This window comes from Plutella xylostella, chromosome 26 (assembly GCF_932276165.1).
Source record: "Plutella xylostella chromosome 26, ilPluXylo3.1, whole genome shotgun sequence".
Taxonomy (NCBI): domain Eukaryota; kingdom Metazoa; phylum Arthropoda; class Insecta; order Lepidoptera; family Plutellidae; genus Plutella; species Plutella xylostella.
In genome coordinates, this window is record NC_064006.1 from 8301911 (window position 1) to 8325092 (window position 23182).

Below are 23182 nucleotides of genomic sequence, written 5' to 3' on the forward strand. Positions count from 1 at the left end.
ACCCCCTATACCTAAATGAGACGACTGGATATCTGAGACACTGAGTTAGTGGAATTCCTCAGTATAAGTTGAACAAATTTGTATGTCTCTTGAAGTTTCACTAATAATCCTGGTTTCACGGTATTTACTTTGTGAGCTATAATGGTACTCGGTAGCACGAAATTCTAACTATTTCTATTCCTGGAGATTGTATAGGTAACCTAATATCTATCTAATTGTTTTTTTTTTGGAGCGACACAACTTGACCTTTGACTTTAAGGGCCCGTACAGGGTGACGTGCCGCGCCAATTTTGGGTTTTCAATGCTCTTCACACAGCACACGCAGTGACACGCACACATGTAAGTTTGCACAGTGGGTCGATAAACTTTTACTCGCCAACTTTATTGACAATTATGTTCAAGTACATTTTGGGTGATTTTATGGTAAGTAAGTATAATTCTTACTTACACTGGTAGGCACCAGGAAAGAGTAGAAATTAATAGGGGTGCCACTTTACTCTATACTCGGAACCCGATTAGCTTTCTCAAACAAATGTGGTATTTACTTGTAGAAAGGTAACTAAAAGTATTAAAGTGTAGATAATAACTTTTTTTTTCTTCGGTTGGTACCACTGCAAGCAGTCTAGTTTGTTTACCTCTCCAAGATAATTTCAAATTAAAAATAGTAAACATATCAGTTTAGTGCTAATTTTTATCAACTTACTGAGCGTGTGTGTCGAGTGAAGCCGTAGTAAATGATTCTACTGCGTAAACTATCGAAATCGACTAAAAACATTGAAAACAATAAACAGTGATAAGTGAAGTGTAACTTGCGGGTGGACGAACAAAATATATTAAACTCGTCAACAGCTATTCATACACAAGAAACTCACACAACGTATTCACATAACGTAAATTTTCACCACGTACAATATCTGCACTGTGGTGTAGTCGTCTCGGCAACTGGTCTGCTAACCCACTGACTAAGTGAGCCGTGGTTCGATCCTGGGAGAAGCAACTTTCATCTTTTTTATTTTTTTTCTTGTGTTGAAAAATTATGTCCGCGGATAAAAAAATGATGCACTGTTCATTATGCCCAAAAAAGATTTTGGTGACCCAGAAAAGAGTACAATGTACGGGAACTAACTGCTCACGATATTTTCATCAAGAATGTGTTAATTTTAACGAAGCTGCTTCACCACGCTCAAAGTGGTTATGCCCTGAGTGCACCTCAGGCCCTCCAAAAGGTGCCGCTCTATTAGAAAGCTCAACATCGCTTAACACATCTTCGATGTCCCAGCAGCAGGATTCCATACTGGCGGAATTGCGGAGTCTTCGCATCGAGATGAATAATAAATTCGAAAAACAGCAATTGCACCTGGAGACGTACAATACTACTTTGACAAGTATTCAGCATGATATAAATAATGTCAAAGTGACTTTTTCCAAGATACGTGAAGAAATGGATGGTATAATTACATCTATGAAGTTCCTATCTGATAGTCACGATGACCAAATAAAGATAAACGAGGAAAATAAAACAACTATGTCTAAATTAATCAAGGAAAACTCTGCACTACATGCTCAACTATCGGAAGTGACAAGTGCATTGGCCCTAATGGATCAGAAGACTAGAGATTGCAATCTCGAAATCCAATGTGTGCCAGAATACAAAAACGAGAATATCTTAACTGTTGTGAAGCAACTTGCAAAAACAGTGTCCTTTGAACTACAGGAAGGAGATATCAAAGACTTTCACAGAGTAGCTAAATTGAATACGGAAAGCAAGCGGCCTCGTAACATTGTTGTTAAGCTCGGAAGCCCACACATAAGAGACAACTTTATCGCTGCAAGCAAAATCTACAATAAGAAACACGAGAAGGAGAAACTGAACACATCTCATCTGGGGATTGCTGGTGATAAGAATCCCATTTATGTCGTAGAACACCTATCTGTTCTCAACAAAAAACTGCATGCTGCAGCCAGAATCACTGCCAAAGACAAAAAATACGAGTTTGTATGGATCAAGAATGGACGTATTTTCATGCGCAAAGACATAAAATCGCCAGTAAAGCTAATTAAAGACTTGAACTGTTTGGACTCTCTTTAAAATTATTATATTGCCAACTAAAATGAAGTAGTTTTAGAATTTATATACTTATAAGCTCAATAGTTATACACTGATATATTAAATTCACTCTCAAACTTTATTATCAAAATGTTAGAGGTCTCAGAACCAAAACAGAAGATTTTTATTTGTACTGCTTGCGTAATGAGTTTGATATTATTATTATTACTGAATCATGGCTGAATGCTACGGTATTTGATGGTGAGATATTAGACAATCGGTACAATATTTTCAGACGCGATCGTTGTACAACCGTATCAAACAAGGACAAAAGGGATGGAGGTGGTGTAGTGGTTGCGATAAGTAAGGATTATGAGGTGTTACGGAGGACTAAATGGGAATCCGAATGTGAGGACTTGTGGATTACAATTAAAATAGGTAGAACTATGCTAAATATCTGTGCTGTTTATGCTCCTTCTCCTCTAAAATATGAGTACATGCAGGTATTTCTAAACAATCTTACCAATATATTGCATAATAAAGTACCCAATTCGTCAATTACTTTGCTTATTGGAGATTTCAACCTAACTAACACTGAATGGGTGCCAGACACAAACACAAATGCTATGTATCCCTCCTGTTCATCAAACTCAATTGAAAATATGTGTATAGATAATATGTCATACAATAACTTTCACCAATATAACTACGTTAAAAATAAGAACGGAAAAATCCTTGATTTAGTCTGCTCAAATTTCCCCTTGAATATCTCTATTACACCTATAGAAGACACTAACTCTGCAGTACCACCAGATGACCATCACCCCGCTATCGAGGTTAACTTTGTTAAAATGTCAGAATCTATTATTAAACCGAATAATATACCCTCGCTGAATTTCTTCTTGACTAATTATGAGGCAGTGAATGAAGTGTTGTCATCAATTGACTGGAATGAAAAGCTGGGAAATATTTCTAATGTTGACCTAGCTGTGGATGTATTTTATGCAACTTTGATGCCAATAATTTCGAAACATACGCCTCTGAGAAAACCACGAAATGAAAAGTATCCAGTCTGGTACAGTCCTGCACTTTTGAAATGTATCAAAGAGAAAAAAAAGTACCACAGCAAGTACAAAAAATTCAATAACCTTAGAGACAAATTGACTTTTGACATGCTAAGAGACCGATGTGATGAATTGATCAGAGAATGTTACACTAACTTTAAAAAAAACGCAGCGGATCACCTAAAGCAACACCCAAAAAAGTTCTGGAAATATGTTAACGACCTAAAGCGCAATAGTAACTCACTACCTAATGAAATGACGTTAAATGGTATAATGGCTAAAGGAGGTCAGGATATATGCGATCTTTTTTCATTACATTTCCAGTCAGTCTACAGTAATTATAGTATAAGTGGAAGTACCACACAATTAATTGGTGACAACGTTGTAACTAATAATCTAGCCTTAGATAATTTCACAATAACGGAAGAAGAAGTATTAAAAAAACTGAAAGCATTAGATAGTGATAAAGCCCCAGGTCCAGATCAATTACCACCCTTTTTTCTAAAAAAATGTGCCTGTAATTTAGTAAAACCTCTTACTAAAATATTTCAACTCTCACTGAAGACAAGTTTTTATCCTACCAAATGGAAACTGGCCTATTTAACTCCTATACACAAATCAGGTGATTATAACAATATTGCCTACTATAGACCCATTTCCAACCTATCTGTTTGTGGCAAAGTGCTTGAATCACTAGTCCAAAAATACATTCTAAACCACGTTAAAAACCAAATAGATGAAAACCAACACGGGTTCTTACCAAAGAAGTCGACTGCATCCAACTTAGTTAGCTATGTTTCATATCTCTCTGATGCATTAGACAAACAGAATGAGGTACACGCTATCTATACTGATTTTAGTAAGGCGTTTGATCTGGTAAACCACAGCCTTTTATTGAGGAAGATTGAAGGAATGGGTATTCACGGATCCTTATTGCGATGGTGTGAATCTTACTTGAGCAATCGTTCGCAGCTTGTCTACATAAAAGGATTCAGATCTGTGGAAAAACCAGTACCATCTGGAGTTCCACAGGGGTCTCACCTTGGTCCACTTTTCTTTCTGATTTTCATTAATGACTTATCAAATATTATTAAATCTGAATTTAAATTCTTTGCAGATGATTTGAAATTATATCGTATCGTTAGTGACATTCAGGACTGTGAATTAATCCAAAATGATCTAAATAATATTTACAAGTGGTGCACAGATAACTGCATGTCATTAAACGCTGAGAAATGTCTTCACATAAAATTCACAAGGAAAAAACACCCAATGCCAGCTAATTACAGCATCAACCACACAAGTCTTAAGGAAGTCAACAGCATACGTGACCTAGGTATTATTATCGATAGCTCTCTCAGTTTCCGTCACCATATAGATAATATTATAAATAAAACTTCAAAACTCTCCGGCTTCATTAACAGACAAATGAAATCTTTAAAGCAGCCTTCCGTCACTGTCGTCATCTATAATACTCTTGTTCGCGGAATCCTAGAATATTGCAGTACTGTCTGGAACCCAAGCTATCAGGTTCATATTGATAGAATCGAAAGAGTCCAGAAAAGATTTCTCTACCATCTCGCTTACTCTGACCAGAAGTGTAGAACATTAGACTCTTACTCTGATCGTCTTCGGTACTACAAAATGTCGCCTCTAAATACTCGTCGAAAGTTATTGGACATATGCTTTCTTTTTAAAATAATTCACGGGCATATTAATTGTCCTGAATTACTACAGAGAGTAAATATCTCTATTCCTCGCTCAAACAGCCGCCTTCAAAACCGCAAAACATTCAGCCTACCTCAATCGAAGTCCAATCTTGGTCTACACTTACCTATATATCGTATGTGCTCCTCCACTAACTACATCAGAGACGAAATAGATATATTCTGTAGTTCTATTACCTCACTTAAAAGTAGTCTGAAGAAAATTTTGTAAATATAATAATAATCATATTCCCTAGTAATCAAGATTAACCCTAATATTAATGTAATTTGGCTAGCATGTGCCACCTAAATTATTAAGTATTTTAAGAAACGCAAGCTGTGTCTGCAACTAGTAGAATATAATCTTAAGTTCTTTTAATTGTTTAAAGTTACATTGCGTAGATTATGTTCAGTTTTGTAGACCAAATAATAAAAAAAAAAAAAAAAAAAAAAAAAAAAAAAAAAAATAATAAGTTTCGGGCATTCTCCAGCCAACTGAACCCCGACGACAAAGCAAAGTAAATACATAGTGTCGCAAAAGGGCTATACTAAGCCAAAAGGGGATGACTCAAGGGGTCATTCTGAACAACTTTTGTTCCACGAGATTTGCAAATTCGCGAAAAAAAATATTCGTTTTCCATGGTAAAAAGTCACATGTCCAACAAAGTTTCTATGAAAAAGGTTTTTTTTTGTTAATTTCCAAAACTCGTAGAGCAAAAGTTCAGAATGACCCCCTGTCTTACTCCTTTTTACCCTACTGCCGAAGGAGGAGGGTAATGTTTTTTGATTGTATGTATGTATATATGTATGTTTGTCTGTTTCTTTGTTCCCTCCTGTAGCCTAAACGGCTTGATAGATTTTGATGTATGAGGTATTGTTAGAAGCGTATTGATGGCGCGATGGCTATAGGCTATGTGACGTTCCATTAAAATGTACATAGCGCCCTCTTGAGGACATAACGTGATGATCGAAAAAATAATAATTCAACTTTGCCGTGTAAGGTATCAAATGAAAGGACTTGATTTTCACATTACAAAAATATGCATATTGAAGGTATTTAAATAACAACACCAAAATTATTGAAATAAAAAATGATCATGAACTACCTACCGACGTAAAATTTCATAAAATAAAAACAACTAAAAAGTTACAAATAAAAAAATACAATTATAAAAAACTAAAAACCTGACTGTACGCTAAAAACATGAAAACGAGTCCCAATGTTAATGGAAAGTATCGCAGGCGGGGACCAACTTGACCGCCACTAAAGGCCGTTTTCTAAGTAACATTCAGCTAAATGGTGAACCCTCTGCTGGTATAATTTGTTTATATACCGCTTTTTCAATACCTGTAAGTACGGTGGCCTGCGCCTAAAAGTATACAGGCGGAGATTTTAAAATAGCGATCTCAAGCTCACATGCTGCTCAAGCACATCCACATAAACACCACTGCTATACACATCACTCACAACACGTCCCCGGATTTATAACAGATGTAGCAGGTCCCTTCATCATCAGGGATCGCTATTTTAAAAACTCCGCCTGTATACTTTTAGGCGCAGGCCACCGTACATTTTTTGGCAGCATAATATTTTAACTTAATTTTAGGGTTTCGAACGTCAAAAGAAAAAAAGCAACCGTTATAGGATCTCTTTGTTGTCCGTCTGTCTGACTGACTGTCTGTCACCGCCCTTTTTCTCAGAAACGGGTAAAGATATCAAGCTTATATTTCGCATAGATGGGGAGTACCCCAAAAAAAATATTATGGTACTCCCTGTCCCACACAAGTAAATTGGGGCTTATATTTTTTCCAGTTATTTTGATGTGTATCCTTTTTTTTTCTTTGTTGTTTTGTATAAGTATGTGTTTCTTTTCTTTAAATCTGTATTTTTTTTGTTGTTGCTGTCTATGTGTCGAAAAAATGTATCTTTATCTTCAAATCACGCCATCTATCGTTTGTTTTTTTTGTGGCTACTGTCTATAGAAGAAATTCCGTCATAGACAATTTTACGTTACGAATTTATTTTTATTTATTTTATTTTTATTTTTACATTTTCGTGGAGAATCAACAGCATTTTGTTAATAAATAATTATTACTTATGAACACATAACAACTTGATGCCATTAACAGAATGAACTTAGTAAACCCAGTAAACCTAACACATCCAGAGGAAAAACAAAATCTCTTTCCCTCTCTCTGAAAAACATACTTAATAGCCCAAACTCGATGCTTTTAGCTATTAACATCTTTGAAATAAAATTGAGCCACCACCGTGTTACTGCCCTCATCAGATCCTCACGAGACCATACCTCAACCAGCACCAAGAGACTGTATTTTTGATCCCTAACCTAATGTTCGTGCGTATTGTCATCACTTAGATCCATTCGCTATATTCCTGCTCCTCATCAGACCTTTACGAGACTGTTATATCACGAAAATATTGCACACTATCTAATTTAATTTAATGTATTGAATATACTGGAAGAATTATGCTTCCTCAATTTCAAATCAAATTATGTTGGTGTCATAAAAGTTGAAAAAGTGCAATGACAATCAATGTGCAGTGATTTTGTATCTGTACACGATAAGATCGCGAGCTGTCAGTGCTGCCTAAACCGACGTGACCCTTCTTTGGAGGCCAGCGGCCAACTGAGTCAAACGTCACTTGTGTTTATGATTTTATAACACAGAAAGCCGCCATAGATATTTGTATGAAGAATTGAGGGAAAAAAATTGCTCAAGTTTGGGATTAATTTACACAAAATAAGTGTGTGTTTATTAAAAAACAAGGTATTTAGCGCCTAGTCCAAGCCTTTAACTTTATAATATGATAAAAATCATATGAAAATTCTTTATAATTACGACACAGTTGTTACAATACGGGAGTGTGACTGACTGGTTTTTCTTGATATTCTGAAATTAATTTACAGTTATCCATAATCATTTACTTAAATTCGAATGATTCAGCACCTAGCTAGACTTTTCAACTACCTGTGTGATTTTTTTCAAGGCTGTAGAGCATCATTTACTACATAATTCTATGACAATGCCAACCCTCGATTCCCTATTGCAGACCCTTAAAGTAATTAGAAACCTGCTGTTGAAATTGCGAAAGGTTAGGCGAGTTAAAGTTTAAAATAGCCATAGCTACCTGTGGTCTCCTTATTTCAGAAGGTGCGTAGGTGTCTAGACGGAAAACGGAACTTTGGACGAATATAATAATATGTATTTGTAGGTAGGTACATATTGGTCGTACCGAAGAGCATTATTACCAAATACTTTACCAAAACCCTTTAAGGTCTGGGTAACCTTTGGGGGTGATTTTTTAATAGTCCGAATAAAGTAAATAAGGACATGATTTCGTTGCTTATGCTATTCCTACTTTTCATACCCAGCTAGTAACTAACTATCGTAGGCAGTCTATCTCGGTTACCCTTTTTGATGGGGGACACGCTATGGGGTGCGAATTTTCGGGTTTTACGGATCATCATTAAATTAGCTGTAGTTAACTTAGCAACTTTTTATAACTGAGTACTTATATATTTTATAACTTATAATAAATAATATAGGTTGAAACAGATTGCAGACAGTTATTTTTCACTGGTCTAATTAATCTGAGTATGAAGGTACTGGCAAGAAAAAAACTGCTGCCGGAATTTGCTGTGCCCTCCCGGGTCCATAAATTAATCATCACTTTATATTATTTCAAAATCCTGTTATGTAACAGTAATTATACATATATTGTATGTAGTAAAGAGTTGAGCCCACCAGCCACCAGCTTTTCTAAACTCCGTACTCCGTCGAACAAGGCCCATGCACATTGCGGGGTGTGTGCGGAATCGATTATACAGCCGTGGGTGCTACAGGGGACGCCGTGAAGTGGGGTCGCTTCTGCTGAGCCCGCGCTTCTCTATTGAGTCGTCAGGCTCTAATCCTCCCTCTTACAGCGCTTGTTGTTAGGTGGCTGTCCCCTTTCATAATTCAGAATAACTTATCTTGCCATAACGAATGTTATTGAATTGTTTTTTGGTAGTTGAAGATTAGATTTAATCTTCAAGCTGGTGTTGGTTTGATGGTTTTGTTATTTGGTGAACGTGGGTTTTTTTTTGTATTTCGGTAGGTATTATATACTTAACACATTGTACCCTCAGAACAAACGTTAAGTCAAAAAATGGTGAAATTGAGTTACAATCCTAGAAATATAAAAATTACATGATCTTGTTCTTTAAGTTGCAGATGATGTGACATCTTTAATTAATAAAAACTAACAATAAAAACTACTTAAAATATCTAAAATAAGTGTTACGATCATCTAAACCCCTACAGTACAACTATAATGTAGAAGCAAGACGTCGTTTCCCACAACTCAAAGACAAAGAAGGAATGTGAGAATGAGCAGCGAATGGATCTGTCGCAATATTTGCAATGGAGATTGGATGGCCGGCTGGGCCAGTGGGTTACTGTCCATCAAAGAGCTGTAGGTACGCACGTGTAATGGAATATTTTTTTAATAATTATGTTTAATTAAAAGGTAAGTAATGTGACTTTTTAAATAAATAAATCAGTACCTCATAATATGTAGCGATGTAAGCTGAGGTGCGGGCTTGTGTTTGGGCTTGGCGCCCTATCGCGGATACAAAACTAAATAATATTTACGAAGGAATTAGTGACATAAGTGTTAAATTCAATACATTATAATCCCAAAATAGTTGCCAAAAAAAAGTTCGCGATACTCTGCATTCAACATCCAAATGATCCAAGTTCCGTGCTCAGGTGCTAAACTGAGTGTCAATGCACAAGACTCTACAGTCAGTGATATAACCATGGATATACCTAACACTCTCGCGTCTCCAACACATTGTTTGCTAGTGGGTAGTGGTGTTGTAAGGTTGATGACCTCAGGTGGTTTGGAAACGTCGGACGTGGAACTATTTGCAGCTATAAAGATGATTAGTAATATATGACCATGCTACGACCACTGTTCGTCGATTCTAGACAGATAAAAGTAGATACTTACTTACGTTAAACTTATAACACTAAACTTTTTAAGTTAGGGGTTAATCTCAACTAAACTAAATATGGGAAGTTTAAAGAAAGGTGACGAAAGGAATCGTTCTATTAGGTTGGTAGGTATACATAGGACACATTATTATGGGACAAGGCTTAAATTATTATGTATATGTATTTATTATTGTAGGTTTATCTTGACCTAGTGTTAAAGCTGAGTTCTGCCACATGTGCACTAGATCATTAGTTTATGTCACGTTTATAAATATCAACTCCTTATGCTGTATACTACTGTATTCATTGTAGGTGAATAGTATTTTGAAATAAAATACTTAGTTACACACTAATCTGGAGTCAAAACCATAACTTTTCTCAAATCAGAGACAAAACGCTAATTTTGCTAAAGTCGGCTTGCCGATACTAGGTATGAATAATTTAAAAGTCGAAAAACCGAAATAATCGGCATCTCGCTACAGAATGGACCTATATCGACTATCAGATTTTCTTTAGTCTCCAGATAAAAAAAAATAAGCAATACATTACCGAGGCGTTGGAAAGTAAGTGTAAGTTATTTCAATTTGGTTAATTTCCCTTGCACGTAGGCGGAACGTTCATGAATGAAATGTCAGTCATGAAACGTCTCCATCACAGCCTAATTACCGAGTGGGATGATCAAATGATGATAAATATCGACATACACGAGCGTCTCTCACATATCACACTAGCATCCACGCAGACATTATTTGCGCCATTATGATTAAAGTTACTCTGTTATGCTGCTACCCCACTTGGCTATTCGTATTTGTGATTGGATGTTTGCTGTTCTGCTGGATGTTTGATTTGCCTTACTTCTTAATTCCTAATTCGAAAAAGACGATACTAATGAAAGCCTGTCATGTCAATAAGTTTGAAAATATACACCCATTCCACCTCACCCCTAGGAGATAACATAAACAAATATTAAGTCAAAAGATCTTCTGGCCATCTTCTTGGGTGTTAACTCCGGTAAGAAATGGTAGAGAAATTTCCACTCGGCGAATATTTATTATACAAGATCTAACTCAACCAACCGGTATATCGACAATATATGAGATAGATACGTTTTTTGATAAATAACAACAAGTTTTTGTCTTCGCAGGCTAGACAGGTTATTATCTAATAAGAATAAGAAAAAGTATACATAGGTACCTAAACATAAATATATATATATATGTATGTAACTACAATAGGATATTTTGTTACTACCTCCCAACGCTATCTGTTGCTATAGAGCCATGGGGGGCCGCCTATGGGCGTGAGAATTTATTCCGAGAATATCTACCTAGTTATTTAAAATGTAGTCTATGAGTACTCAGAAATATCATGGGCAAACAGTAAAGTAAAAGTTTTGGTTGATAACACCAAAATAACACTACTAATGATATCGATTGTAAAGGCACCGATTCTATTGTTTAAAATTCGAATCGATAATGAATGAATATGCATAAATCTCATATCATTTTTTATAATTAAATTTTGTGTCTGCAGAATCGACATCAATGCTCCTCTAATGCAACTATAGAACCTTTATGCAACCAAACACTAACATAGGAACTCTTAGACCGGTTTTTACTGCCAAAACTTCTACTTACTACCTACTACAGTTGGTGAATTCCCAATTTTGGAGCTAAACACTAGTCATGGCATAAGTGAAGACAAGAAGCCGACTCGCATATCCACTTACCGGCTAGGAGCAACACGCAGGCAGCCAGCCCCGGGGGCGTCACCCGGCGCGTCATTGGACGAGCGGTGGGGGCGGCGAGCCGACCCGACACGATTATATATAATACAGCCTTCCAAATTGCTGAAAACTTCACCACTCACATTTGCACATCAAACTTTTTCCAAAATTTACGATTGATATTTTTTTGTGAACGCAGTTTTTGCACTTGGTAGACACTGGACTGTCTATGGTTTTCTTTGACAGTTCGCGCGCGGGAAAATTTGCACAGATTTTTTTATAAACTTTTAAATAGTTGTTTTGCTCGGCAAAGGTACGCTCGCGTTCAGCCAGCGCGTGTTGTATACTAAACTGGCCCGATAGACGCACAACTTTCACTTGTAAAGTTCAAACTCACTATATCACCGTTACGTCACATTTCGGCAAATATACCGGTATAGCCTTTCACTGATACACATTCGTGCAAATACATTTTTAGTTTTTTTTTTTAGGTTTTATACTTATTTACTATTATTGTCGAACCAGACTGGTTGTATTTAAATACTTAGATTAATTTTAATTTAGGTTTGATTATTTAGTAATTAGTATTGTCATCGTTTGATTGACCGTTTCGTCCGCCAGGATTCTGAAAAAAAAATAAAAAAAATAAGGTTATGTTATTTTTTATAAGGTAACTTAAGTAAATTAAATTGGGACTAAAGAGACTGTATAGACAATCTAAATTGTAGAGTTGAATCTCCTCGCGTGTCCTAGAAGCATGCAATTTCATCATCATGAGAACTCCTTGCCACCCCAAACTGAACCTTATGAACGAATCGAGTATTCGTCGCCGGATATTAATTTCTACATGAATGCGTTTTGCTTACATCACGATTCACGCCACGGAGCGAGCTAGACAAACGCTAACGCTTGCGCGCTCAGAGGACATCATGTTGTCAGAAGTTTAATTCAAAATCAAATAATTTTAAAATCTTATCATTTATTTATCATCAGTATGGTTAATAAATGAAGTAAGTAATCCTCTTTATTTTATGCCGACCTGATTAAGTACCTACCTGAGTATAATTCCTTACCTACATATTAGATACTACTCCGCAATGTAAAGTTACTTAGCTCATAATGTCGCAGATTTTTCTTGGAAAAACTTTGTTATTTTAATGAGGAGCAAAGTTAGAAGTTTTCTTTCCTCTTTCATCTCTGCTAGGATGACGTCGAGTGAGATACTCACGGTAAACATTTTAAGGAAAATTTCCATAACCCAGATAGAAAGTTTAGTAGAAACATCGCTTGTTAGCAAATACCTACTTACCCAGGTAAATTTCAGTATAATTCATTAATATTGTTGTTGTTTATTAAGTATTATTTCATTAAATATTGTAAACTATAGGTACACACTTTTGTATCCAAATCATCCCTCAACGGACTTCAGATATTTTCAAAATCACTGATCATTAATACTGGAACAAACATTAATTTGTATAGTATACCAGCCTTCTTATATGTATAAGTACATTTAAGGGTGACTTGCACGAACGTTTAAATTTATTTAGTTTTGATTTACTTTTTGGTACAAACCACCCTAAGTACCTACCAAATTATTATTTTTCTGGCCCATGGTGGCTGGTGCCTATTTAATTGCTATATATATTTTATTTATACCATTTTTTTTTGTTTTTTATAATATGTGGTCGGCACATCGCCTTGTTTTCCAATAGCACTGATAAAATTCAACACGTACATTACAAAAGTACGAACCAGTCAAACGGCCTTCAAGTAGCCCGACAGATGAAGCATTATAAATTCTCAAATTAAGTAATTGATTCAGTCTGAGCTCTACCCAGGCTGTAAATCCAACGAAGTCTAACTACTTATGATATCTATATTTACTGATAACTTAAATAGTTTAAGTAAGTATTTATATTATTGTCTTACGACACATCTAGAGACGCTTTTGGGGTCTATGCCACTTTTTGAGTTAAAGGTAGTTGTCTTACCTATCAAAAAAGCTTGATTTTTATTACCAAATGAACTTATATAGGTACCATAGGAACTTTAAAAGCTGATTAAAATATTTACTTACTAAAAATCTATAGGTATTTAAGCAATTTAGTAGTTAAGTTAGAAAGAGGAAATCTGAACACAATCTTTAAGTAAGTAGGTATATTTTTTTAATTTCCTATGAATTTTAAGGGTGGTATAGTGGTTTCCGATTCGTATGTAGTCAGTGCGACGTGAGACCTAGACACAAAACATCCACCGCCATTTTGACTTGGCGGATTTCCGGCCAGCAGCATCAACAATAAGTTTTAGTTTTTAAGAAGGCAAATGTTTTATTTCTTTTTAAAAAACTACGGTTTATTGTTTTGTTATTTTGTTGTCAGCAATTACCTAAATTATTTTTTTATTTTTTCTGAGCTGTCAGATTTGTATTAAAGAATATGTAATTACTTAAGTTTTTTGTGCTGTATCTACCAACAGTATTGCATTGTAATAAATTCACACACAATGATACAATATGAGTAATTTAATATAGTTAGTATATTTTGAAAATAAAATTAAAAATGTAACTTTTTGTCATTGTAACCTAACAAAAAATTCTGCACAATATTCAGAACAAACATTCCACCTCCATAAAAAATATAATAAAAACATTTTCACTTGAAAAAAGGGGCCTGCAATGTAGGTATTGGAGCAAAGAGCTTATAGGAACGCCGAAAAACGTCCGCGAAAAGAATCGATCGCTCGCAAATTCACGTCCCAATTTATTTATAACCTCAAAAAAGGCGGGAAATCACTTTTGTTTTTTTTTTGTAAGTTTTCTTGTTATTGTTTTAATGATGGTGTGTTGTAGTTGAATGTATTAGGTGGGTACGTTACTTGGCGTGTGTCGGCGGGAGGGACGCGACGGCCGGCGCGCGGCTGGGATGGTACTGCCAGATTTTCACCGGGGTGCCCAGAAGGGGTGGGAATTTCCCCACATTCGGGAAAATTGTGAAATGCTCTTCTTAATTTTAAGCAATACAATAAATAGGTCAGTCCTGACTAGGTGTAAAGTCAAGCTCTTGAAAGTGGAAGTAAAATAATTTTGTGTAATTTGTGTCAATTAATTTTGTTTAATTTACTTGTGTCAATGTGAGTCTTAAAAACTACACCTACAGTACACAGACAAAGCAACTAGCTAACATCATATCTAAGTACTAGCTTCAACCCATACTTAGGTATGCTTTTGGTTGACTGGTAGGAAGTAGTTATGTAGCTTTAAATCCACCCATGACACGAATGTACCTACTGGTATAAACAATAATATTTGTGTAATAATGAATTAAATAAACAGTTCACATGCGGATATAATTATTATAAATGTATGCTCAGGTAAAATCGTGCAAATAATTACTTACGCAAGCATAGATATTATGCACACATAATTCATTAGATCATAAATAAAAAAGATTACTTACCTTAGAACACTTATTGGTTACTAAAGTACTTATTTACTAAAAGTGAAGTGATATGATTTAAATGCATGTGAATGGGTAAGATTTTTTCTGAAATTAATCAGAAGAAATCTTACCCTACATTGTACGCACACTATGTATAGAGCAGTTATAATTAGTTAGTTTTAGTTTATAAAAGTTCTTTATTAACATAATATTTTTACAATAAAGTTACATCACTAACACGGTCAGTGTGAACAAAACAATAAAGTTATTGAAATGTTTTTACAAGCTAAACGCCTTTTTAAACTTATAAAATAATAGAATTGAGCACTGTTTAAATCTAAAGTAAGGAATACAGAATACCTAATCATCATACTTGAATATTTATATTAACCTAGGAGATTAATATTTGTTGACAAGGTAATATTAGTACTTACGATGTACCAATATTTGACTCAAAGCTATAAATTACCTCGAGGGTAACTGGCAAAAAACTGCTATCATAGTATGCAGCGGCCGCAGAGGCTAGTTTTGTCCGGCTACCGACTACGTCACGGCTCGCTCAGGAAATAGTGATGGGGTAAGCGGTACGATCGATACGTATCGATGTAAGGTAAGTTTGACAATCGCGATTTACCTATTGATGAGACAAGATTGTTACTGTGGTGTGGATTTTTGTCGATGTAGAATTTTCGACCGAGGTTACAGACGAATGTTTTTATATTTAAAAGTTATAATTACACCCATGGAAGCCTCCATTCTAAGCACAAGTAGGTAAATTACCTACCTTATTTAAAAGGTGGGTACTTATATGTTTTGTATTCGTAAGTGAAAAGAAGATAACTGTGCACTTGTGCAGCTATTATAAGATTTTCGAACCTACGTTTACGTTGCGTATCGTCAAATGTTACTGTCAAAATGTAAGGTAGTTAGTTCCAAAAGTTACTAACGTTGGTGCTGTTCTTTTTCCATATGTTTGTGTAGTATCGAAATTAGTACCTATCAAACTGCCACGTTAGCTCATGATAGCTTCTCTGACCTCGTGATCTTCAGCAAACCTTTTATCTAGGAACTACTTAAGTACAACAAGCCTACGACTTTCGGGAATTCATGCAAGTTTCTACCGGGGAATATCTAGCTACCCCCTGGCAACCCCGGGACCGCGGAGTACGCTCCCAGACCCCGCCCGCTGCGCCTGCCTACACCACCTACCTACACACACTACCTACACCACTACGGGACTGCCTATAGTGTACTACCAGATGTGCCTGTAGCTAGTACGAGTAGTACTGTACACGTTATGTACTGTGTGTTCCTTATTCTGAGTGCTGAGGCGGTTTTTACGCGATTATGTTGGTCAACTATGGTGCCTAAATAAGTACTTGATAATAATAATATGTAGGTATAATACACGGCAGAACATGGACCTCATCCAAGACTGCAGAGTTATTGTCATAATCATCATCTGCGAAAGACTCACTCTGTATTTATTTATTTATTGGAACACAATACAGAAAGTTAACAATACCATGAACAATATTACAGATAATACAAACACAGAAAACAGTTAACACTCCAAAAAATATTGTGTCTACAGCATGCAAGTAGTAGTTAACGTAAATAAAGTAGGATGTAAGTAAAGTAGTAATTAGGTTCCATGTTTAGCGTATCTGTCTGTCTCTTCTGGAGTAAACACACGGAACTTAGGTCTGAAATGTAGGCTAAACTTAGATTATTACGGAAGTTCCAAGTATTCGTGTAGATTTGTTCCAGGCGTACTCTAGGACTGCTAATGCTAGGAATGCTAACCTACCTACAATAATATAAAATGTTAATAATGTACCTACTTACCGAACTCATTAGTCAACATTTATAAACCTTAAAGGTTTCGGTTTGGCTAACTAAAAACTGATGTAATCAAATGTTCCTACTAAATTGTATTTAATCAATAATAAATAAATAAAGTAGCTACTTATATGTTATAGTAGTACAACTACGAAGGCCTAATGCGCTCCTAGGTTGGACTAGCCAATCAATCAATAGCCAAAATATAGATTTATTTTTTATTTGATTTGACTGAAGCACTTTATAATAAGCACGTCAAAGACTGAACAAATTTAATTCAGTAGGTGGTAGGTGGGTATTTCGGTCTTGACTGAAGAATTTTGGCCAGAGGGACTAGTTATAATTTGAGCAGGCAAGCCACTAAATTTCATAATTACGTACCTACCGAGGTTTTGATCCGTCGAAATGAAGTTAAAAACGTGCGAATATATTTTTTTATTAAGTAACTATATTTTATTTTTAATAAGTAGGTATTGCTGTAAGTAATTAGAGTTGAATTGACAGTCGATCAAATTCATACAAAAAATTGAGCTGACAAGGTGAGGCATTAGAACAAGCTTTTTTTACATTTCGATATAATTTCTTAGAGCACTTTTTATAGAAGGCTGCGTTCTTAAAAAAAATGATTTCATTTAAAATAAACGAACTCAACTTCCACCCACCCCATCCTTCACGTGTATCTTAGTGAAATGACTACGCCCAAAAGTTTCCCCGCCGCTATACAAATTCATTTACAAAGACATTAATATTATGATTATGAACATTATGAATACTAAGGGGACGCGACAAATTGTGATTCTGTACAAACTGCCTTCATCATTTAGCGAGTACCTCCTACCCCCGGCACCGACTAATGCACTCCCTCCCTGTTATTAACCTCCCACCGAAAAATATGGATGTTACAAGTTTTAATTGAGCTTGTGTGTTTTGTGTAAGTAGTTAGGTATACATGTATTTTTGAGCGTATCTGATATTCAGTTAGTCACGTTAGGTATTTAATAAAGTCATAGGAAACATAAAAGATACAACAAAAACAAGGCAAAGGCTATTTTCATCACGATTCACGACCCATCGCATCCCAACTGCCGGGGCACGGGTCTCCTTCCAAGGAAGGAAGGGTTTTAGGCCTAGTCCATCACGCCGCTGGCCTAGTGCGGGTTGGTGGACCCCAACACATGCAAGCTTGTGCTGAGAGAGTTATCAGGTAAATGGGCAACCCAACTGGCACAGGATAAACAAAAGGACTCATTTAGACACTTTTAATTTTGAAAATACCTACATACATAGGTACATATAAGAACATAATTTTTAATATTATGCTCACGACTGTAATCCCTGAAGGGGTAGTCAGGGGTAGTCACCGCTTTTCGCTGTGCATTTGTAGTTTGTACTCACGAGGTCTCAAGCCGTATCTCCGTTTTTGAAAGAGTACAATGCATTTAGGGTACAGATCCAGAGTCTAGAATTTTGAAAATACCTTCCTTTAATTTCATTTTATGTAAAAACAATTTAGGTACCTAGTAAATATTCTATTCCTTCGTTTCCTCTCAAAGGAAGTTGAATGGCGTCAGGAGAATGGCCGAAATCCTCCCCAAACGTTTGGACAAAGTGCATTAAAGTAATCGCCTACAATATTATAATGATTATTGCGATGGTGTTTCCACCCCTAGGGACCGTCACGGTGGTAAATTGGCGGTGCACTCCGGTTTTACTGCCTGATAATGGGGATTGGGGACGTGATTCATCGCCAATGTACAGAAAAAAAAGTTCAGTGGAATCGTGTGGCACACTGACGGGGTGACGAGTCAGGAAGCTGATGACAAGGTAAACCAGGGTAAGCATAATTAACTTTAAAAGACATCGCTTATAGAAATACAGACTGTTGCAAAAAGGGTATAAGTAGGGTAGGTACTAAGCCGAAACCTACGTGTGCAGCATGTTATAAGTAAGTATACCTATCGAAGCCAGAAAATGAAATCAGAATGTCAAAATTCGCGTATCTTCTAATATTCCTACTACAAGCTACACAGGTTATCGACATAAGTAGATAAACGAAACTATATCGCAATTCACCATAAATACGGCGCTGTGATTGGTGGAACGCGAAACGAGGTCGCTCACAGGAGTCACAGGTCGCTGGTCTGTAACTACTTAAATGTAAGGTAAGTGCCTACTCTACCTACTATGTTCAAAAATGTAATAAGTAATCAAAAGGTTGTTTGGTATAGATTGCTTTAAGCAATAAGGCCGCCTTTTGTACTTACTGTTTTTTTTAAGTTATTTTTTGTTTTATTTCCTTTGGTGTAAATAAAGAGTGTTGTATTGTATAAGTATTATATTACTTATACATATTCTATTGTATTCTCAGGCAGTCGCTGATTCAGAGTAGCTCCCGTCACGCGGGTCTCCCCTGCACTAGTGCCGCGGGGGAACGGAAAGTGATGAAAATGGGGATGTGTAAGTTATAGGTAGGCAGTTATTCCTGAGAGGAAGTGTGGGAAATGGAAACAAAAGTCACTGATTAATGAAAACAGTGATTCTCTGTAGATTTTTTAAAAGTATTAAGTATTTCAGCCTAATGTACCTGTAATTGGTAAGTACTTATCCTGGATACTTCTGAAAATATACCAGAGCTAGGCACGCATCGCTTGGTCTTCGTTTTCGTGGATATTCCGGAATAAAAAAGCCTACCACAACACACACTCACGCCTTGTACTAATGTACTCCCTTGCGGGGTAGGCAGAGGTGCATTGCTGCACCCACTTTTCGCCAGAGTGTTATGTTAGTCCCAATGTAATAGGGGGCGGGCCTATTGCCATTTTACGGGCACATCCAAGACCCGAGAACAAATATCTGTGTTTAAACAAATATCTGCCCCAGCCGGGAATCGAACCCGGGACCATCGGCTCAGTAGTCAGGGTCACTAACCACTACGCCATTCGGTCGTCACTACGCCATTCGGTCGTCCTTAAATTCATGGTGAGTTAGGTAAGTACCTCTAACTTATTACAATCAATAGGTATTATGGTTACCTAATTAATATTTGCTACGAGACTATGGGGATCTAGAAATGCTTAGAATAACAAGAAAGGGGTTCAAAATAAACACCCTTCGATTTATAAGTACTTAGTTAATCAATAAAGCCACTGATAGACGGGAGTCCACTAGTTACTCTAATTAGCAATTATATTCGATTGAGAAATTGAAAAAAACCGTCCGTTGTATCAATTTATTCGAAGGACCATCATGGTGCATTAGCAGTATGTCCCAAATCAGATGTGTATAGAAACATAGTAAGTATTACCGTGGTATTACCATGGAAGTAGAAAACTAAACTAACGTAAAAGCCATAATGTTATTGTTATGTCCACTCACCCCAGAAGTGTCCGCACACTGATAGTTCAGCATCTTTCTAGATCTGCTGCACCGCAAAACTTTGGTAGGTAAGTATAAGAAGTAACTATAAACTATACTCATTTAGTTTATAACCATTATGAGTGTGTTCACAAATGATAGGTATTCTTCGCTTTATTCCGACAACTTAATTAATATTTTGATGCGTTTTCCGATTCCGCCAAAACCCTTCCATAGGAGTCTTGTTATTATTTTACAAAGTATAAACACTGTGCTGTGCTAAAATTTTTATGGAAGAAATATTTTTCTACGTAGGTAAGTACCTACGTCCCGTCTTCCATGGGAAGAAAGGGAAACTAAAAATTCAAAACTACTGCTGCCATCTATCGAAGGCTTTAAGAAATATAAGCACAACAGCGACAGCGGCCAGACCATAGACTACTCTAACTCTAATCATACCAGAAACAATCTTGTAAAAGTACTATAAAAATACTACAGATGTCAGGAGTTGAATTTCTAAAGCAAAATAGGGTTGTGCTCTGAGATGCGCAGCGAATAGTGCTTATCGATAATTTTATTCCTTAGTTATTGTATGTGTATATGGAAAAAACAATTTTATACCTTGGATTCCTGAAAGCATCTCTACGATTATTATTTAAGTAAAATAGTTACTTTTCAGTAAGCATAAATTTCTTTGTAATAAATTATGGTAGTCATATTATCATAACTATCATAAATAAAAGTAGTTAGCCTTCCTATCTGTTTTATGTAATACTTACCCGCCTACCATTAATAAAAAATATATTTAAAGTATAGTATTGGTATATTAAGTATAGTATTTACGCCTTTTGCACACGAAAAAAGGAACACTACGCGAAAGAAAAAAAAATACCTAGTTAGTTTACTTGTTCACATGATATTGAAAAAAAACTTTAGTATGTACCTACTGTCGAGTGATTTTTATATTTCAACAAATTACCGCTGCACAATAATTAACAACACAATATAGTGATGACCGATACGGGGTCAAGCAAGAATGACGCACCGTGCAAGAATGAGATAGGTAGGTACGTAATGACGTCATTAAAGAGAATTTTGATGGTTTTATACCAAAATTACCGAATATTAAAAAAGTTTCAATGAGTTATTGACTTAAATATGTTATGCGTGTTCTTTTATTTCTATATCGTTAGGTACTTCATTAGGGAACAGAGAAAAAAAGCGTTTCAAGCGGTTCTTTTTTTGTTAAGCCCGACGATTGAACTGCAGGTTGGCCATAAGAAATCAGTATAATTAAATAACCAAACGACAGTAACGATACAATTCATACAATACTCGTTTGATTCGTATTGACGAGTACCTACCTTACCTACTGATGGATAAGGCTGATTGAAGACAGCCATAGAAAATCAATAATTAAATGGGCTTATTTGATTCATCTTGAGGAGTTTTTTTCTAAAGTATTTAGATGGTAACGAGAGTCTGATGATGGATTTGGAAGATGGCCATGGGAACTCAACAGTGTATCAGTGTTACCTACGTGTTTGCTAAAATGAAATTCTCAATTAGCACGTATAATTGGATGGATTATTATCAAAATTACAGATTACTTTCCTAGTTGGTAGTTTACATAAAAAGAAGACAAAACGAAGTTGGTAGGTAGTTAGAGTAAACCATCGTCAAAAGCAAGTCCGCATTGAAAAGTATTGGATATTCAACAAAAACAAAGTGTCCAAGTCCATTGTGATATTTTAACAAGACCAGTAAGTATCTAGGTGTATAGCACGTAGTGATATTGAGTAGGTAATGTGGTCAACGTATTACTCACACATCGTTTCACTTGTTCACTCAATCTTGAGTCACTATGTTCGTACTTAGTTTAGTAGGTACCTAAGAGATTAAAATAAACGCAAATCAATGCAAACTATCATAACATTGTATAAGAACAGAAAGTATAATAATATTTATTTACTTATGTTACATTGTGTTGTGTGATAAAATAACATTAAAAGGTGAAAAAATAAGTACTTTTTAATTAAATTCCCTTGCCCATCTGCCATTTTTTATGACATAAAGATACGTTATCTGTTAAATTATAGTAAAACATGCTCAAACAAAACATCTAATAGCGGCAATTAAGTACAAAATTCGTGTCAAATCATAACTTTATGTAGGTATACATGGACATGACAAACATTAAAATCATATTAAAAGTAGGTAGGTAAGTAGGTACTACTAATCAGTAATAACGGTTTTAAATGGCGTCGAAAGGAATAGTAAGTAGTATCAACATTAATATTTTTGATTAAACTGTCGCTAACAGTTATTCCTAACAGCAATTAATCGCAAACTTTTGGCTTCTTAAATAAATCATCGTAATATTACCAGATAGGTATATCGAATACTTTATGTTGATCCTATTATTAGAAAATGTCATAATAATATATTATTATTGTTAATATTTTCTACCTTGTAACCGAATTATTTAAAGGGTAAGTGCTTTCTATTTATAAGTTAATGTTACGGGTATCGTACCGTCTCCATTCTGCTGAAACAGAACAAAAAACTTAAGTATGTAATCTAATTTAGTGTTTATTTACACAACGAACGTTGCCAAAATCAGTGCATTGACCTTTTTCGGTCGTTTCATACCAAGTTATTTTTTGAAAACATATTACAATATTATGTAGGCACCTTCATACCGAAGTATTCCACTTGGTCTTCAATGTGTGTTTTGTGATATCTCTAACTCTGGCAAAAAACCTTCAAAAACCAGGCAAAAAATCTTAGAGGATGCCGATATCCTGCTGTGGTCTATTATTTATTCAAGTATTTAAGAAGATACATTATGTGTGTATATGTATCACAATGCGATCCGTAATGAACATATTGTAGTACGAATATGGTTATCAGCCTATAATCGGATTTCCATACCGGCTACTACCGGTCGGCAAAGGTAAGGACTCTCTTGACCTCCTTACCTAAATATGGTATACTTTTGT

General features: G+C 35.7%; 1 protein-coding gene across 4 annotated transcripts in view; it reads right to left on the bottom strand.

The window, feature by feature from the left end:
* The window catches only part of LOC105379999 (protein Skeletor, isoforms B/C), a 48565-nt gene extending 34049 nt beyond the window's left edge, over positions 1 to 14516 (bottom strand). For all 4 annotated transcript variants that reach the window (XM_048630637.1, XM_048630635.1, XM_048630636.1 and 1 more), the window contains exons 1-2: positions 14422 to 14516; positions 11548 to 12169 (exon numbers count right to left, since the gene is read on the bottom strand). In XM_048630637.1, the coding sequence (XP_048486594.1) occupies positions 11548 to 11602 (55 nt within the window). In that variant the 5' untranslated portion in view covers positions 11603 to 12169; positions 14422 to 14516. The remainder of the gene's footprint in view (positions 1 to 11547; positions 12170 to 14421) is intronic.
* Between the last annotated feature and the right edge of the window lie 8666 nt (positions 14517 to 23182).